The sequence below is a fragment of the Nomascus leucogenys genome, chromosome 23, assembly GCF_006542625.1.
Source record: "Nomascus leucogenys isolate Asia chromosome 23, Asia_NLE_v1, whole genome shotgun sequence".
Taxonomy (NCBI): Eukaryota; Metazoa; Chordata; class Mammalia; order Primates; family Hylobatidae; genus Nomascus; species Nomascus leucogenys.
Window position 1 is genome coordinate 12,644,999 of NC_044403.1, and position 18,146 is coordinate 12,663,144.

Here is an 18,146-nt window from a genome sequence, read left to right on the forward strand (position 1 = left end):
CTCTAAGAATTTGTGATAGTCTTGCCACAGAAATAACATAGAATGAGGCAGGTTAGAAACAAAAAGGCTGGAACCATTCTTACTGATGTCTCTACTGTCTGTAAGAACACAAAATGATGGTGCTGCCTCTTGAAATACTTTTAGCTCTTCTCCTACTTCACACTGCATAATCTGAATGAATAATGTCCCTAACTGTGGAGCTGGTCTTTAACAAAGATAAATGTTGCCTGGTTCCTTTATCTCAAACATCTACCTAGGTCTCTACTCCTCTGCACACCTCTGGTCACTGTCTTTATCTTCCTCTAGTATTTTTGTTCCACCGTTAGGAGGAGGTAGGTAAAGCTGTGAGGGTGGGAAAACGTCTAGATCCAGTTGGGATTTGTTAAGGCTCAGGAAAGGTGTTTACTACAGGAACTTTTTTTTTTTTGAGACGGAGTTTTGCTCTTGTTGCCCAGGCTGGGGTGCAGTGGCGCGATCTCAGCTCACTGCAACCTCCGCCTCCCAGGTTCAAGGGCTTCTTCTGCCTCAGCCTCCTGAGTAGCTGGGATTACAGGCGCACACCACCATGCTCAGCTAATTTTTTGTATTTTTAGTAGAGACAGGATTTCATCATGTTGTTCAGGCTGGTCTCAAACTCCTGACTTCAGATGATACACCTGCCTCACCCTCCCAAAGTGCTGGGATTACAGGCGTGAGCCACCGCGCCCAGAATATTTTTTAGTAATAATTACCACAGGGACAGAATAGGATCATCCAGGAATAGAATGCTTTTCTACATAATTTACAATCTTAGTGGTTTTTTTAATCTAAAGTTGTGCTGTCCAACATTGTAGCCACATATAGCTATTTAAAGTTAATGAAAAGTAAGTAAAAATAAAAATTCAGTTCCTCAGTCACATTAACCACATTTCAAGTGCTCATGTGACATACTGCTGGCTACCTGACTGGATGGTGAGGAATTAAACATTTCCATCATCACAGAAAGTTCTCCTGGACAGTGCTGATAAGCAGGTAAGAATGAAAAACAAAGTAACAGCCCATAATTTCTTTTAAATTAAAAGATATCCCAGTCTACCATTATAATGATAACTTAACCAAACAGGGAAATATTCTAGTTTTTTTTTTTTAAATATATATAACAACTCTGTGCTAGCTTCCTACTTAAGCAGAGAAGTTGGAAAAGCAGAAGTTGGATTTGTTGGTAACAACCGCTTTATTTTCGGACAGAATCTCTGATAAAAACATATGATCACATATGCTAGCTTACCTGCTGCCAGACTGGGCTCAGCTGCCAGGATGTGGTACAGATGTCACCGGCAGCATAGACATCAGGAAGGGATGTGTGCATATGATCATCCACTTTCAGGCCACCATCTTCTCCTAGATCAAACTAAACAATGTTCCTCATAAGCGTTAAGTGTTAAGAAAAATGAAACGACTTTTTCCATTTTAAAGTAAAAGAAAAAATTAAATTGTTACACTTTGCTGCTCATCTTTAATGAGAAGATGAAAAATAGCAGCAAAGTTTAGACACCTAAGCTGAATTTCCATGGATCAAATTCTAACTAAGACTGATCCACAAAACTGTCAGAATTTCAACATGAAAAGTATCCAATAACCATGTGACTACCCTATCCATAACTACAAGAATATTTTTTATTTTTGTAAGCTTCAAGTGCTGAAAAGCAAAAAATACAAGATGGTTTCTCTAAAAGAATCATTTCTGAGAAGTCACGGGAGGTGTCAGTGTCTTACCAACATTTAGATGAATAAATTGTACATTATAAACCATTACTGATGACGCTTATGCCAGGATATAACTACGTAAGGATTTTAAGCAGTAAAAATACTGTAAATCAAGACAATGTTTTAACCAAACTGCTTTCAACCATGTTAAGTTACAGTTGTACACTAAAATAGTAATTATTCATGCTTGAGAATTAGAGATCTTCACAAAAATACTTCAAATATATTCACAGCTGGACAGAAAAATTTCACCTTACACTGTTACCATGGAGAAAAGGTTCTACATTTGGTGTAACTCCTGTAGCACTGACAATGAAATCGCAGCCATATATCTTTTCATTGGTCAATTCCACATAGACAGGCCACATCTCTTTAAGAAAAAAAAAAAAAAAAATACCGACTTTATTTGCGAATGGAACCATCACCACAGCAGTGTATGTGACTACAATGACTAGAAACAAAGAAAGAAAAAGAAAGGCAAGAGATAACTTTGTAACATGCTCCTTAGCAATTATTATGAGGCATATTTGCTAAAGCAATTTTAATGCCATTAGCGTCATCTCGTTTGGGTATAATTTTAAAACCATGGCATTTTAAATGTTTTTCCTTCAAATTTGGACACATAAATTTTGACGAAGTACATTTAAATTATTTCTAAATTATTTCTCTAAAAATCTTTCGTAATACTTTACACTCCACTTAAGTGTTTAGTTCAACTAGATGTTTTCCCTCACTACTCATATTCAAATTCCCCTTTCCTATGGAAAAATTCAAAGAATTCAGAACAGTAGAATATTTCATATGCTAGTTAACTGAGTGTATTTCTTCAAATCACGGCAATTCTCAGAGGAGTTGTGGAATTGGAGTTAGGAGAGCTGCATCTTAGTCCCAAAAATATACATTTTCAATCTGATTTGGGTGAAATCATGTCACCTTTAAGAGCTCTAGGTTTTTGTTTTATTTTGATTTATAATATATTCTGATTGTTGATCAAAACACTGAGCTCTATGTAAGATGTAATGCCCTATACGATTTAATTTACTAGAAAACAACAGATAGTGAAATGAAGTGAGTTAGTTATTAAATTATGGTTTTATTTTTACTTTTCATGTTTAAATTTTATATGGAAATACGAAGTTATTTTTAATATAACACAGGAGGATTAAATTGTTTTCCTTTTAATTAAGTGGTTATATATATTTTTTCTTATTTCATTACTTGCCTGTATCAGTTGTAACTGACTTATGGTCTCTTGGAAAAGTGAAGGAATTTTTCTTCAAAATTCTAAACTCATCCTGAAGGTAGATTTTCTTTACTTCACACATAGTTTCAAGGTGAATCTTATGAGAAAACTAAAATTAAGAAAATACTGGTTAGCATAATACTTGCAGAAAGAATAACCTGGGTTACTAATGATGAAGACAAAATGTATACTTGCAGAAACATATAGAAAACATAATTCTTATAATATAAATGAAAACACATTGGGTGCCCTAAAATAAGTCTCTCTATGCACATGAAAGGAGTGAACAAAAATTCATTCAGTAACTTAAGAGATTTGGTAGCTGCATTAGCAGATAGCATCGAGGGAATGCTTTTTAGCCTAGGCCTCATTGATAATTACAAATGTATTTTTAAAAAATTACAGTAGTTGTTGGGCGCAGTGGCTCATGCCTGTAATCCCAGCACTCTGGGAGGCTGAGGCACAGGTGGATCACCTGAGGTCAGGAGTTCGAGACCAGCCTGGCCAATATGGTAAAACCCTGTCTCTACTAAAATTAAAAAATTAGCCGGGCCTGGTGGTGTGTGCCTGTAGTCCCAGCTACTCGGGAGGCTGAGGCAGGAGAATCGCTTGAACCCGGGAGGCAGAGGTTGCAGTGAGCTGAGATCACACCACAGCACTCCAGCCTGGGCGACAGAGAGAGACTCTGTCTCAAATAAATAAATAAGTAAATAAATAAATAAATAAAATAAATAAATAAATAAAAATTTTAAAAATGACAATAGTTATGGACTATAAAAATTTTTTCATGTCAGATCTGTCTTGACTTTTTGTTATATCCCTGAACATTAATAAAGTCCCAAGTAGGTAGTAAATAATAAATGCTTATTGAATTAAACTGTTGAAGTTGTCAGGTTAAAAATATAATATTACGATCTGAAGGTGCAGAAAGAAGGTACTTTGTACAATTTCCATCACAAAAATTAGATGCACCGTGTAGCCAGCCCCGCTCCTACCTACTGAAAGCCAAAAAGCAGTGCTCTAAAGAAATCACACAAAGTAGCGAAGGACTGCATGCATGCTTCTTAGAGCATTTAGATTTCGCAGCCTTTTAACAACTATGAAAAAATCAAAATATCTAACAAAATGAGGAAAAGCAAATCATCTCCTTATCCAATTAGGATATTGTCTATTTCTAATCCATCTAATAACTTTTATAAGTTTACTGCATGCATCTGAAGTGACCTTTGAGAAAATATTAATTTAAAATAGGACAAGAATATTCACTGTAGTCTGGGTATAGAGAGCTCTATCCCTGATTTGAGGATATAGGAAAAAACAAACTCAGTTTCTCCTACTATACTCTCACAACACGGAATACTTCTGCAACCAAACGTGTGTGGGGTGTTTTCTACACACTAAGCAAGCAACTAATTCTGCACAGGACACCATCTGGCTGTCCTCTAATTCAATTCAGTTCTGATGTTATTATCTACCTGGAGATAGCATCAGGTCCCACATGTTGAGGGATCAATCTCACAAGACTGTCTTCCACTTCCAATACCAATTGCAATCCCCGGGTGTTTTACCATTTGGTCTGCCTAACCAACTACACATTGAGGGGCTCCCATGAGCCCCTTAGGTTCAATTAATTTATCAGAATATCTCACAGAATTTGGGGAAACACTTAATGGTTTATTATCAAGGATGTCACGAGGAAACAGATGAAGAAATACATAGGGCAAAGCATATAAGGGGCATGAAGCTTCTATGCCTTCTCCAGATAGACCACCCTCTAGCAACTTCCACATGTTCAGCTATCCAGAAGCTCTCCAAACCCAGTCCTTTTGAGTTTTCATGGAAACTGTGTTATGTAGGTGACTGATTAAATCATTGGCTGCTAGTGATTGGCTTAACCTTCAACCCCTTTCCCTTCCTGGAGGTTGGAAAGTCTAAACTCTAATCATGCCTTGGTCTTTCCTGTGACCAGTCCCCATTCTGAAGCCACCTAGGGGCTAACCAGTCAACTTGTTAGCATACAAAAGGACACATCACTTCAGAGATGCCAAAAATTTTAGGAGTTGTGTGCCAGAAAACTGCAGGCACAATATTTTACTGTGCTTCACTATTGTTTTGCAGATAGTGTGATTTTTACAAATTGAAGGTTTGTGACAACCCCACATCAAGCAAGTCTTATCAGTGCCATTTTTCCAATAGCATGTGCTCACTTTGTGTCTCTGTCACATTTTGGTAATTCTTGCAATATTTCAGTTTTCATCATTATTAGATCTTTTATGGTGATCTGTGATTAGTAATCTTTGATGTACTATTGTAATTGTCTTGGGGTGTCATGAACCACACCCATCTAACACAGTGAACATAATCGGTAAATGTTCTGTGTTCTGACTGCTCCATCAACCAGCTGTTGTCCTATGTCTCTCCCTCTCCTTGGGCCTCCTTATTCCCGGAGACACAAGAATATTGAAACCAGGGCAATCAGTTACTCTGTAGTGGCCTCTAAGTGTTCAAGTGAAAGGAAGGATCACACATCTCTCACTTTAAATCAAAAGCTAGCAATGATTATTAGGCTTATTGAGGAAGGCAGGTGGAAAGCCAGGCCTCTTGCACTGAACAGTTGGCCAAATTGTGAATGCACAGGAAACATTCTTGAAGTAAATCTAAAGTGGTATTCCAATGAACACACAAATGATGAGAAAGCGACACAGTCTTCTTCCTGACATGGAGAAAGTTTTAGTGGTGTGGAGAGAAGATCAAATCAGCCACAAGATTCCCTTAGGCCAAAAACTAACCCAGAGTAAGCCCCTAATTGTTCTCAATTCTGTAAAGGCTGAGAGAAGTGAGGAAGCTGCAGAAGAAAAGGCCGAAGCTAGTAGAGGTTGGTTCATGAGGTTTAAGGAAAGAAGCCATCTCTACAACAAAAAAATGCAATTGATAACTGAAGAATGTGGCTACACTAAACAGATTTTCAGTGTACATGAAACAGCTTTCTAGTGGAAAAAGATGCTATCTAGGACCTTCAGAACTATAGAGGAGAAGTCAATGCCTGGCTTCAAAGGACAGGCAGACTCTCCTGTTACAGGATAATGTAACTGGTAACTTGAAGTTGAAGCCAATGCCTATTTACCATTGTGAAAGTTCTATGGCCCTTAACAACTATATTACATCTACCCTGCCTGTCCTCTGTAAATGGAACAAAGCCTGGATGACAGCATGATATGGTTTGGGCCTGGTTCTCCGCCCAAATCTCGTATCAAATTGTAATCCCCAATGTTGGAGGTATGGCCTGGTGGGAGGTGACTGGATCATGGGGACAGTTTCTAATAGTTTAGCACCATCCTTAGTGCTGTTTTCATGATAAGAGTTCTCATGAGATCTGGTTGTTTAAAGGTGTGTGGCACCAGCCCTCTTCTCTCTCTTCCTCTTGCTCTGGCCATGTAACATGTGCATAATTCCCCTTCCCCTGTGACTGAAAGTTTTCTGAGGCCTCCCCAGTCATGCTTCCTGTACAGCCCGTGAGACCATGAGCCAATTAAATCTCTTTTCTTTATAAATATTACCTACTGTCAGGTATTTCTTTATAGTACTGTGAGAATGGAGTAATACACAGCACATCTGTTTACACAGTTTACTGAATATTTGAAGCCCACCGTTGAGACCTACTGCTCAGGAAAAAAAAAAGATTCCTTTCAAAATACTACACTCATTGACAAGGCATCTGGTCACCCAAGAACTCAGACAGAGATGCACAAGGAGATGAATGTTGTTTTCATGCCTGCTAATACAATATCCATTCTGCAGCCCGTGGATCCAGGAGTAATCCTTACTTTCAAGTCTTATTAAAGAAATGCATTTCATAAGGCTATAGCTGCCACAGATAGTGATGCATCTGATGGATCTGGGAAAAGTACATTGAAAACCTTCTGGAAAGGATTCACCATTCTAGATGTTATTAAGAACATTCATGATTCAAGGGAGTAAGTCAAAATATCAACATTAACGAGAGCTTGAAAGAAGTTTATTCCAACCTCCATGGATGACTTTGAGGGGTTCAAGATTTCAATGGATAAAGGCAGATGTGGTGGAAATAACAAAAGAACTATAATTAGAAATGAATCCTGAAGACGAGACTACATTGCTGCAATCTCATGATAAAATTTGAAAAGATGAGTTGCTGTTTCTCATGGATGAGCAAAGAACGTAGTTATCTGAGATGGAGTTTACTTCTGGTGAAGATGCTGTGAGTATTGTTGAAATTATAAAGGATTTAAAATATTATATATACTTATTTGGTAAAGCAGAGCAGAGTTTGAGAGAATTGACTTTTGAAAGAACTTCTACTCTGGGCAAAATGCTAAAACAGCTTCACATGCTATAGAGAAGTCTTTCATGAGAGGAAGAGTCAATTGATGGGGCAAAACTTGTTATTTTAAGAAACTGCCACAGCCACCCAAATCTTCAGCAAGCACCACCCTGATGAGTCATCAGCCACCAATACTGAGGCAAAACTTTCCACCAAAAAAAGATTATGATTTGCTGAAGGCTCAGATGATTGTTAGCATATTAAGCAATAAAGTATCTTTAAATTAAGGTATGTGCATTGTTTTTTTAGACATAATGCTAATGCACATTTAATAGACTACAGTATGTTATAAATGTAACTTTTGTATGCACTGGGAAACTGAAAAATTCGTGTGGCTCACTTTATTGTGATATATCACTTCCTGTGATGGTCTGGGACTGAACCTGCAATACTCCAAGGTATGACTGTATATATATTACAGTATCACACCTCAAGAGTTAAAACGTAGCCTGAGATCCAGTCTTAGATGCTTTGACATTCAGTTTTCTTTGGTGGCCAAATGGACCAACTGCATTGGAGGTCTTTTCCTAGCACTATGGATTTTAAGTAAAGTGACCTAGCAGTTCGTTGACTATATATTTATAACCAGTCTTTAATAAATGGTTCAAGAATTTAAAACTACATTTAGACATATCCAATTAGTATATGAAAAGATACCTCTTTTGTTCCTTTAAGATTCAAGCCTTCATGCCAATCTGGTCCCAACGCACTGCCTACATTATCTGCTTTAGATTTGCTTCTAGCTTCCTTTTTCCTTCCTAAAGAGATGAAATTAAATAATATAAAAATTACCAGGTAGAGAAATATGTTAGTGTTCTGAAGTTTTCTATTTAGGCAATGTAATGATTCATATATATACATACATTACAGCATGACTAACCTATGTTATCTATATTAATCATTTTAGTAATTATTTTAATATTTTTCTGATGTAGAGTTATAAAATGGATAATCTTTCGATTGTGTGTTGAGTATAAACACAGTCAACTTATGTTTTGGATGTTACACTGGTTAATTGGAAGGGTAAGAAAATCAGCCTTCAAATTTTTATAATTTTGTCTATTTTTAGCACCTCCAAAACGTACAAAACTCTTATTTAATTTCATAATCTAAAAGTTTTTCAAGGCTATCAAACTTAAAAAATATCAAGTTTGTATTAGTTTTCCACTCATTGCATTTTTTACAGAACTTCTTCAGGTATTGCCCAAGTGTAGCATCTGTTTGCAAAGATGCAGATGGGCTGAGTTATTCAATTTATTTTAAATTTCTTGTTTTGATTATATATATATAAAATACATACATATATATAAAATATATATATATAAAATAGAAAATCTAAAAAATTCATGTAAAGATACATAAACATCCATATTACTATTTCCAAAATTTATTTTATTAAATTTTCTTGTAGCCCTTTCCTATATGGTTTTAAAAAAGTTTTGTATGAGAATTAATGAGCTAGGTGCTACACTTACCTTCAGTTGTATATCTGGTTCTTTTATGTGCAATTTTAGCCTCTGATTTTTCAGTAATGAGCTTTGAAGTCAAGAATTCAGCTGCTCCTGCATCAAAGAAAGTATTCCCTATAGCTTTATCTTTAATGGCCCAAATCACTTCACAGCCTTCAATTTCATACCTAAAAACAATATTAAAGTTACTAAGAGTGATTTCAAAAGTCTAAGTAAAAAATCTTTGCATTTGCAAATAATGATCTCCTGAAGCAAAAGTAGGGAATACATTTTTAAGGCAAACTGGGAAAGACTGATTATAAAGAGGAATATTAACGTTCTTTACAGATATTAAGAATTAAAAATAGAACAGTAAAAGAAACTGAAGTTTACAGAAAGAACCTTTAAGTGACAAATACATGTACTGAATATTACGTTAAATTTCATTACAATGTATATCATTAGAAAATGTTCAATTTCTATAATACACTTATTATATCAATGGCCCCCAGGGGTAAGCAGTGCTTTTTAAAACATCTGGTTATACTGTAATTAGTAATGGATGGATGGTACATAGCTATAATATTGAGAATCAGTCACTTATTTGGTATCAACTTTTTATATGTTCAAAGCACATTATGGAAGGGGATAGAAAATGGAGAAAATCAGACTTATAAGCTAAAAATCTTAAGGATCAAGATCAAGGATCAAGGATCTTAGAGGAAGGAAAGAATGGACATGGTATATATAAGCCACCTTCTATTACTATTTACCACTAACGTAAGGCAATGGGCATATGATATTTTACTCTAGGTTTAGATACTGAGAAATGGTTTTCCTAACAATATTCATTTCACAAAGTCCTTGAAGTCCATTATAATTAAGATGATCACATAATTTATCATCTAACCTGGGATACTATCTGCTACTAATAATCATTTTTGGTACAACTGGTGGAAATGGAGACAATCCCAGACAAACAAGATATGTGGCCATCCTAACTAAAATAGGATTTTATCTAAACTTGCAATACTAATAAAATACTGTAATTAAAAAGTTAAGGTATTAATTTTTCACATTTCTTTATGGTACAAAGTATTGCCATCTTTATTTCACAGACTGATATAACATAGTTAGGTTACACGAATTTTCAAGACTAATCAATAAACAGATTACAGAAAAAAGGTTTAGTACATCTGAATCCAGTTCACTTGATATTCATGCTTTTCAACATACGGTAATAAGGAACTCCTTGCTTCATCAAATAAGTCTTTATTTTTCCAGCTCTTCTATGTCAGTAAACATTAGGCACCAAATTTCAGATTATTGGGTGAACATTCTATTTTATGTTACTCTGGCCATATAGCATTACTGACCAGCGGAAAGTGGAATACACACAAATTTGGTAATAAAGTTTGTATTTCAATTTACATATAGGCATACAGTTATCATGCAATGCTTTCTTTTTGAAAAACTGGGAATTTCTCTACATTACCATTTTTAAATTTAAAGTAATATTACACTGTAACACCTATCAGTGCAGTTTAACATACTGATGACTGACTAGCAGACGAAGTGATTACAAGTAACCACAAGAAACTTCAGCACTTGCTCTACCTCCTAGGACACCTTCTAATCCTCTTTTCCTGACTTGAACTATGTTCTCAGCAAGATGTACAAGTTTGACAATTATCATCACACACAGAGGGGAAATACTGCTTTCATTTTGAAAACGACTCTACAAAAACAGACAATGAGGTACTGCGGTTTTGTGAAGTTATGAAAAACAATTATCTGTTTGAAAAGGAAAGGATTAACTTACACTTAGAAGAAAACAGATAATAACTGAAATAAATGTATAATGAAGAACATTAGTATTAGTTTCACTGAAACACAGTGTAGAAAGGGTATGGGTATGCCAAGTTTCATGAGAGACAAAGACCTAATCATGCAGCAGACCTGAAGTCAGAGAATAACATTATGTGGGCCCATTTTTAATTACCAAAGAAGAGCTTACTAAATACAAAATTATGAGTTTTATCCAATTATACAGTCTTTAATCTCATTTTAGTCATTATTTTAGTATTTTTCTGATGTAGAGTTACAAAATGGATAATCTTTCAATTGTGTGTTGAGTATAAACACACTCAACTTACGTTTTGGATGTTACACTGGTTAACTGGAAGGGTAAGAAAATTAGCCTTAATTTAAAGAAATGATGAATAGGATTAAATGTAAGACTCTGAACATTTTTGAACATAAAATTTTTAAATGTAAGTAACAATTATAATAATAGTAAGTGATACTTTGGTGATAGCTGATAGAGAAAATCTGGCACGTATATATTATACACAAGGATTTGAAGCCCCATTTACAATAAATCTATACCTCTTCCCTCTTGGCCCACATTTTGGTTTTGACCCTTTCTCTTTATTTCTCCATACAGTGCCACAAACTTCATAATAACAATAATGACTGTTACCCATAGTACTCAGGCAATTTAAGAACTCTTACAGCCTTCCACTGGGTGAGATCATCCTCTAAAAAAGGGGCAAAAACCTAGTTTGAGGGTTGGATTGAATGCAGGTGAGCAAAGATATGGCTTTGGCAGAGTTCTTATTTTGATTCAAATTTGTCCTCTTTGTGGTTTGACCCAACTTTATGGCCTGAAAAAGATCCAGACTATTTCATGTCAATCATCTGCTAGAGGATAAAATCATGAAGTGAATCAACCTTCTGCAGGCCACAGCAGGATATTTCTCAATGGTTTTTGAGCTTGTAGTATCGTCTTAAGATGAAAATTAATTAATGTGTTCACATTTCCCAAGCTACCAAAAAAAAGAGCTGGAAGAACCACATATCCTAAAACAGGAGTCACAAACATTTTGGGTTACACTGGCCAGACAGGTAACATAAATGAGTGTTTATCACATAAGCAATAAAAAGTGGTGAGGGCTATCACTAGAAATCTCAAAAGGTGTAAATATTTGAATATTTTTAAACATAAAATATACTTATAAAACACATTTATGGGCCAAATTTGGCCAACCACTTTGAGACCTAAAGCATTCCCAAAACATATATATTTTATAATAAAATTTCTACAATTATGGATTCCGCAAGAGCTAAAAAAAATGGTGGATTTTTCCCCTTGAAAACATATGAAAATTATATTTATCTTTGATTTTCAGAATAAAAAACATTTTTCAGTCTGACAACAAATCACATGAATCACAAAGCAACTGTTAAATTTAAAAACAAATTATTTTTAAACAATTTAAATGTTATCATGTTTAAAAATATATACTTACACTAACTCAAGTGCAATACCACCGTTCCCTATGATCATTATTCTTTTAGCTTTAGTAAGCTGTTTCTGAAATTCCTATGTTAAAAAGAAAATAATGAGGTAGTATTTTGTAATAGTGGGCAATAATCCGAAATATGAGGCTTCAATAATATTCTAAAAATGTAAATATTTTATTGAATTTGTAAGAAAAAAAATGAATCTCACTTTCCCACTGTATCAGGGCACATCCTCTCAATTAATATTACAAAAGTCCCCCTTTATGCTTTATCCCAAGCTGCCTTTATAGCAATGCCTCTCTTGATTTTCCTTTCCTTTTAGGTCATTACATTTACAGTACTTCAGAATTTCAGCAGGAGGCACTATTAACTTACCACATTCTCAATTATTTGACCAAATCAATTATTATTTCTTTTCGCCTAGACTCTTAGTTTCCCTAGAGTTACTTAACACTTAAAACTTCTAGGAATGAGAAGCTCAGCAGCACAGTGGTTAAGAGCACAGACTCTGCACTGGCTCTAGCAATTACTAACTGAACGACTTTGGGCAAGTTGCTTACCCTATCTGCACCTCAGGTCCTTCAACTATAAATGGAAATAAGTGACTATATATCCTACTGTTTCTGTAAGGATTATGTGAGATGACACAGACAAAGCTGGTAGGAGTAGCACGCACCCAATAATGTCAAACTTTTACTGAAAAAAAAAAAATGTTATTAACATTCTAAGACAGATACGTTGATGCCTCCACCCCCCAGAAAAAAAGATCACAATGAGCTTAGAGAAGCCAGTGGTAAATATAAATGACGAGTTAAAAGGTGCAGCACACCAACATGGCACATGTATACATATGTAACAAACCTGCACGTTGTGCACATGTACCCTAGAACTTAAAGTATAATAAAAATATATATATTAAAAAAAAAAAGAGAGAAGCCAATGGTAATTCTTTGGGCACTTTCAAAAGTATAGAATAGTCTCATTGCTTCGGAATGACATCTGGCCCTCCTACTAAGTTTATATTAAATTTATCTCCAAACTTATAATATTCACTGAAGCTGACATCTTTAAAATTCTCCAAGAAAAAAAAAACCGAAGTTTATTTCAGTTTGTCCTTCATTGAGGATATTGCAATTTAAGAAAGATCTGCAAGAGTACTGGACCTAGAGGTGAAAAGCACAAGTTTAAATTGTGTATCTGATCAACTTAATAGCTAAATTAGTATAAATACATACTTAATCTCTCGACCTCAGTTTCCTATTTGTAAAGTGGGAGTAATAACTGTCACACAGGATTATCACGAGGATTCAATGAGTTCACGTATGTCGAGGACCGAGCTAAAACAGTTACGAGCTCAATCTCTGATAATATGAACTTAAATTGTTCACAAGAAGATAATCAAGTTCCTTTAATTTTCTCTTAATTCCTAATTATTTAGTTAAGAGAATAGGCTGAAAGAAAACTATTAAATTTTCAGAATATAAATTACATTAATGCAAAATCATGTCATGAGACAGAACAACAAACTTGAGGTTAGACATAGTATTGTGAAACCAGGAAGAGCTTCTTGGCAATAAGGGTTAATAAGCCCTGAATTAAATTAAATTACCAAAAGGAATTTGTATAATGCTCCAAAAACAGATGTTTCACCTTATTGGGATAGTTTATCTAGGGCAGAACAATAAGCCAAGTGACTTTTTCTGTTCTATGATTCTATCATGATTTTGTACCACAAAGATCTTTTGAATTTTTTTTGCTGGAGAATAAGATCAGTAAATTTTGAATACGCTTTACCTTTTTGGAAAAAATTGTTATATTATTTAGGCTGCAAATCGCATATTCCCCAAGTAGAGCAATGAATGTGTGTGTAATCTAAGTTGTTAATATTCAGCACAGTCATTATATCTGGGTTATCTCACGCTGATAACACATCAGCATGAACTTAAAAACATAGTATCAACTAAAAATATAAAATTGGCAGGAACAGGCTGGGCATGGTGGCTCACGCCTGCAATCCCAGCACTCTGGGAGGCCTAGGTGGGCAGTCACGAGCTCAGGAGATCGAGATCATCCTGGCTAACGCGGTGAAACCCTGTCTCTACTAAAAATACAAAAAAAAAAAAAAATTAGCCAGGCGTGGTGGCAGGCACCTGTAGTCCCAGCTTCTCGGGAGGCTGAAGCAGCAGAATGGCGTGAAACTGAGAGGCGGAGCTTGCAGTGAGCTGAGATTGCACCACTGCACTCCAGCCTGGGCAACAGAGTGAGACTCTGTTTCAAAAAAAAAAAAAAATTGGCAGGAATAAAACATAACCACTCTGTGGCTTATTGGTCATGAAACAAAAATTTCCCTTCTGAAATTATAATTTGGGAATTGTAAGTGGAACACTTTAATTCAAATGTAGAAAATTCTTTTATTTTCCTTCTCATGATCCAACCTTAAAATGTTACCTGAGCACTGTCTGTATCACGGATTCCTAATACATAAGGATTTCCTTCACATATCAACTTTGGTTTAGCTCCAGCACACAGACAGAGTTTCTTATATACATGCTGATTGCCATCTTCTGTTACAATGCACTGTAAATACATCAAACAATGAAAGAAAAGGGAGACACATAATCAACATGGATACAATTTCACTTTAAATTAAAAATTCAATAAGGCAAAAGCAAAACATAATATATTAAGGTTGCCTCTTGGTGGCACTCAGTTCTTTGTTATAGCAATTACAAAACTAAGCATGAGAATACATGTACTAATCCAGTTATTCTTAATCATTTTAAGCTCATGAACCATTTTGAGATCTCCTGAACACTAGTCTTTCTCCCCTGGCATAAAAAGGTACATTCACACAAAGTTTTGTATTAAACTTCAGGGAATCCCATGTTGGTTGAAAAGGTATGTTGACCCCACGTTAAAAACAAAACTTCAAGAAATTTTTAAATTAAGCATTCTCATTATACCTGTGACAGGCCTTGATGAAGATTTCTGATCTCAAGGGAAGTTACTTTAAGAAGACCTAGTAATTCTAACCATATCATACCTTCATATCTATTACGAGTACAGAAAAACAGTGAGTGGTTCAAGAGGTTACGGTATGTCTTCTTAATCTAAAAAGACTAGAAGTGCTTAAAAAAAAAAGTACTTACATTCTTAAGTACAAATAATGACTTTAGAAGCAAACCAAATGCTTTTGGGGTATATTTTAGTATAAGTAAAAAATATGATAATCTTTAATCCTAGCATGTGTTGGCTTTAAATTTATATTAATTTTTAATAACATAAATGGGTCTAAAACTACATATCAGAGATCTATTGCTTTTGTTCTTTAATACTGAATGAAAAACCACATATAAATAGTAGCCTTTAGAAAACATTTAAACATAAATGCATGCTACTATGAGAGATGCTCAACTTTGTTCAAATGATTTAGGGGTTAATGTTTGTGCCAAGTGTTTGACTTACAAAGCTTATTAAATTGTATCATAGTACTTAATATCCAATGAGACATTTATAACCCAAATTAACTCTTCAGTTCCATAACAAATACATAAAACCAGTAATCCAGCATAGCATATCCATACAGAAATTGTATACAAGTCTTCTTTTAGAAAATCTGGTTAGAATTGCATCTGACAAGAACAAAAGTTAATTATAGACACTGACAAAACTTAAAAAATAATTGGCATTTAGCTGCTGTAAAAACAAATAGCACAAACAAACACAACTCTTTTCATTAGCTACTGCTAAATTTTTGGCAAGAGATGTGAAAGTAAAATATACTATCTCTAATTCACTAAAAAATGTAAAGGACACTTCTCCAGACGGAAGTGAGCAACATACTCTGCGTCCTCGCCTCACCAGCAAACTACTGAAGTTCCTGGGGAAGCACAGTAGCATTTCATAAGAACAAAATGCATGGAGAGGAGAAAACCTATGGTGGCTGTGAAGGCCCTGATGCCAGGTATGTGAAACTGGTATACATCTGATGGCCATGAATTTACTGTAAAAAGAGAACATGCATTAACATCAGACATGATAAAAGCCATGTTGAGTGGCCCAGGTCAGTTTGCTGAGAATGAAACCAATGAGGTCAATTTTAGAGAGATACCTTCATATGTGCTATCAAAAGTACACGTTTTTTTTTTTTTTTTTTTTTTTAAGATGGAGTCTCGCTCCGTTGCCCAGACTGGAGTGCGGTGGCGTGATCTCGGCTCACTGCAAGCTCCCGGGTTCACGCCATTCTCCTACTTCAGCCTCCTGAGTAGCTGGGACTACAGGGGCCCGCCACCACGCCCGGCTAATTTTTTTTGTATTTTTAGTAGAGACGGGGTTTCACCATGTTAGCCAGGATGGTCTCGACCTCCTGACCTCGTGATCTACCCGCCTCGGCCTCCTAAAGTGCTGCGATTACAGGTGTGAGCCACCGCGCCCGGCCATATGCATGTATTTTACGTACAAAGTTCGCTACACTAACAGCTCCACTGAGTTCCCAAATTCCCAGCTGCACCTGAAATAGCACTAGAACTGCTGATGGCTGCGAACTTCCCAGATTGTTAAATAAAAGAAATTATAATAAACTGTTAAAAAAACAAAAATGTAAAGGACAATGGATAAGAGAAGGCAGACATGCACTGCATGTGGGATATTTTTTAAATGGTAACAGGAGGCACTCTCATTCATTCAAATGCCCTAACACATAAATTCCCTGACAATCCCTTTAGCAAATTTTGAGAGCCCACCACAATTTACAAATAAATTGACAAATATATTACTTGAAATATGTAATACCACTATAAGTATTAGGAACTTACCTGGTTTGGGGATTCAGATTTTTTATTTTTTCCTGATAAAATTCAGTACTTTTACTTTTTTCTCTCAAATTACTTGTGTTTCAAATGTGGTATATATGTGTTTTATCCCTAAAGGAGACAAAACACATCTCTAATTTATGAGCTAGAACTCATAAATTAGAACTGCCTTATAGAAACAACTACAAATCTACTTCTTATCTTGCCTAAAGCTCATCTGAGGATACTGTAAATCATCTAACAACATCCTTTCCTGAGACTGCCTTCTTCATTCTCATGTAAAGGGTTACTGAGTCCTGCCGAATTTATAGTAGAAATCTCACTCACATCTGGGATATTTTTTACAACTACATTGTCCCTGTCTCAGTTCAGGCCTTACATCATTTTTTAAATCAATTTTTAAAAAATTATTATTATTCTTTTTGAGACAGGGTCTCACTCTGTTGCCCAGGCTGGAGTGCAGTGGCGCAATCACAACTAACTGCAGCCTTGAACTCCCAGGCTCAGGTGATTTTCCCACTTCAGTCATCAAAGTAGCTGGGACTACAAGTGCACGCCACCATGCCTGATTAACTTTTTGTATATTTTTTGTAGACGGGGTTTTGCTATGTTGCCCAGGCTAGAGTCAAATTTCTAGGCTGAAGCCATCCGTCTGCCTTGGCCTCCCAAAGTGCTCAGATTATAGGCGTGAGCCTATACATAATTTCCTGACCCTTTACATAATTTTTGACTATCATAACCACCTTCTAGTTTGGTTGGCTACTAGCCATTTGTTCATTCTCAACACTCCTATCAGATGTATCTTCCTTAAAAAAAAAAAAAAATCTATTTTATCACTGATGCCCCAGCTCTTAAAATCACCTTACAATATCTCCCAAATATAAAACAAACTCAACTTCTTTTTTTTTTTTTTTTTGAGACGGAGTCTCACTCTGTTGCCCAGGCTGGAGTGTAGTGGCGACATCTCGGCTCACTGCAAGCTCCGTCTCCTGGGTTCACGCCATTCTCCTGCCTCAGCCTCCCGAGTAGCTGGGACTACAGGCACCCACCACCACACCTGGCTAATTTTTTGTATTTTTAGTAGAGACTGGGTTTCACCATGTTAGCCAGGATGGTCTCAATCCCCTGACCTCGTGATCCGCCTGCCTTGGCCTCCCAAAGTGCTGGGATTACAGGCATGAGCCACTGAGCCAGCCCAAACTCAACTTCTTATAGTGTGACATTAAAAACCC

The 18,146-nt window shown here is 35.8% G+C and overlaps 1 protein-coding gene and 1 pseudogene across 1 annotated transcript in view; one reads left to right on the forward strand and one right to left on the reverse strand.

Annotated features, from left to right (window-relative positions):
* Window positions 1-18,146, reverse strand: part of PYROXD1 (pyridine nucleotide-disulphide oxidoreductase domain 1) — a 33,859-nt gene that overhangs the window by 6,842 nt on the left and 8,871 nt on the right. Inside the window, exons 4-10 of the mRNA XM_012502466.2 lie at window positions 14,552-14,680; window positions 12,109-12,182; window positions 8,825-8,985; window positions 8,007-8,107; window positions 2,969-3,098; window positions 2,004-2,116; window positions 1,268-1,390 (exon numbers count right to left, since the gene is read on the reverse strand). Coding sequence (XP_012357920.2) covers window positions 1,268-1,390; window positions 2,004-2,116; window positions 2,969-3,098; window positions 8,007-8,107; window positions 8,825-8,985; window positions 12,109-12,182; window positions 14,552-14,680 — 831 coding nt within the window. The remainder of the gene's footprint in view (window positions 1-1,267; window positions 1,391-2,003; window positions 2,117-2,968; window positions 3,099-8,006; window positions 8,108-8,824; window positions 8,986-12,108; window positions 12,183-14,551; window positions 14,681-18,146) is intronic.
* Window positions 15,087-16,973, forward strand: LOC100586618 (annotated as a pseudogene).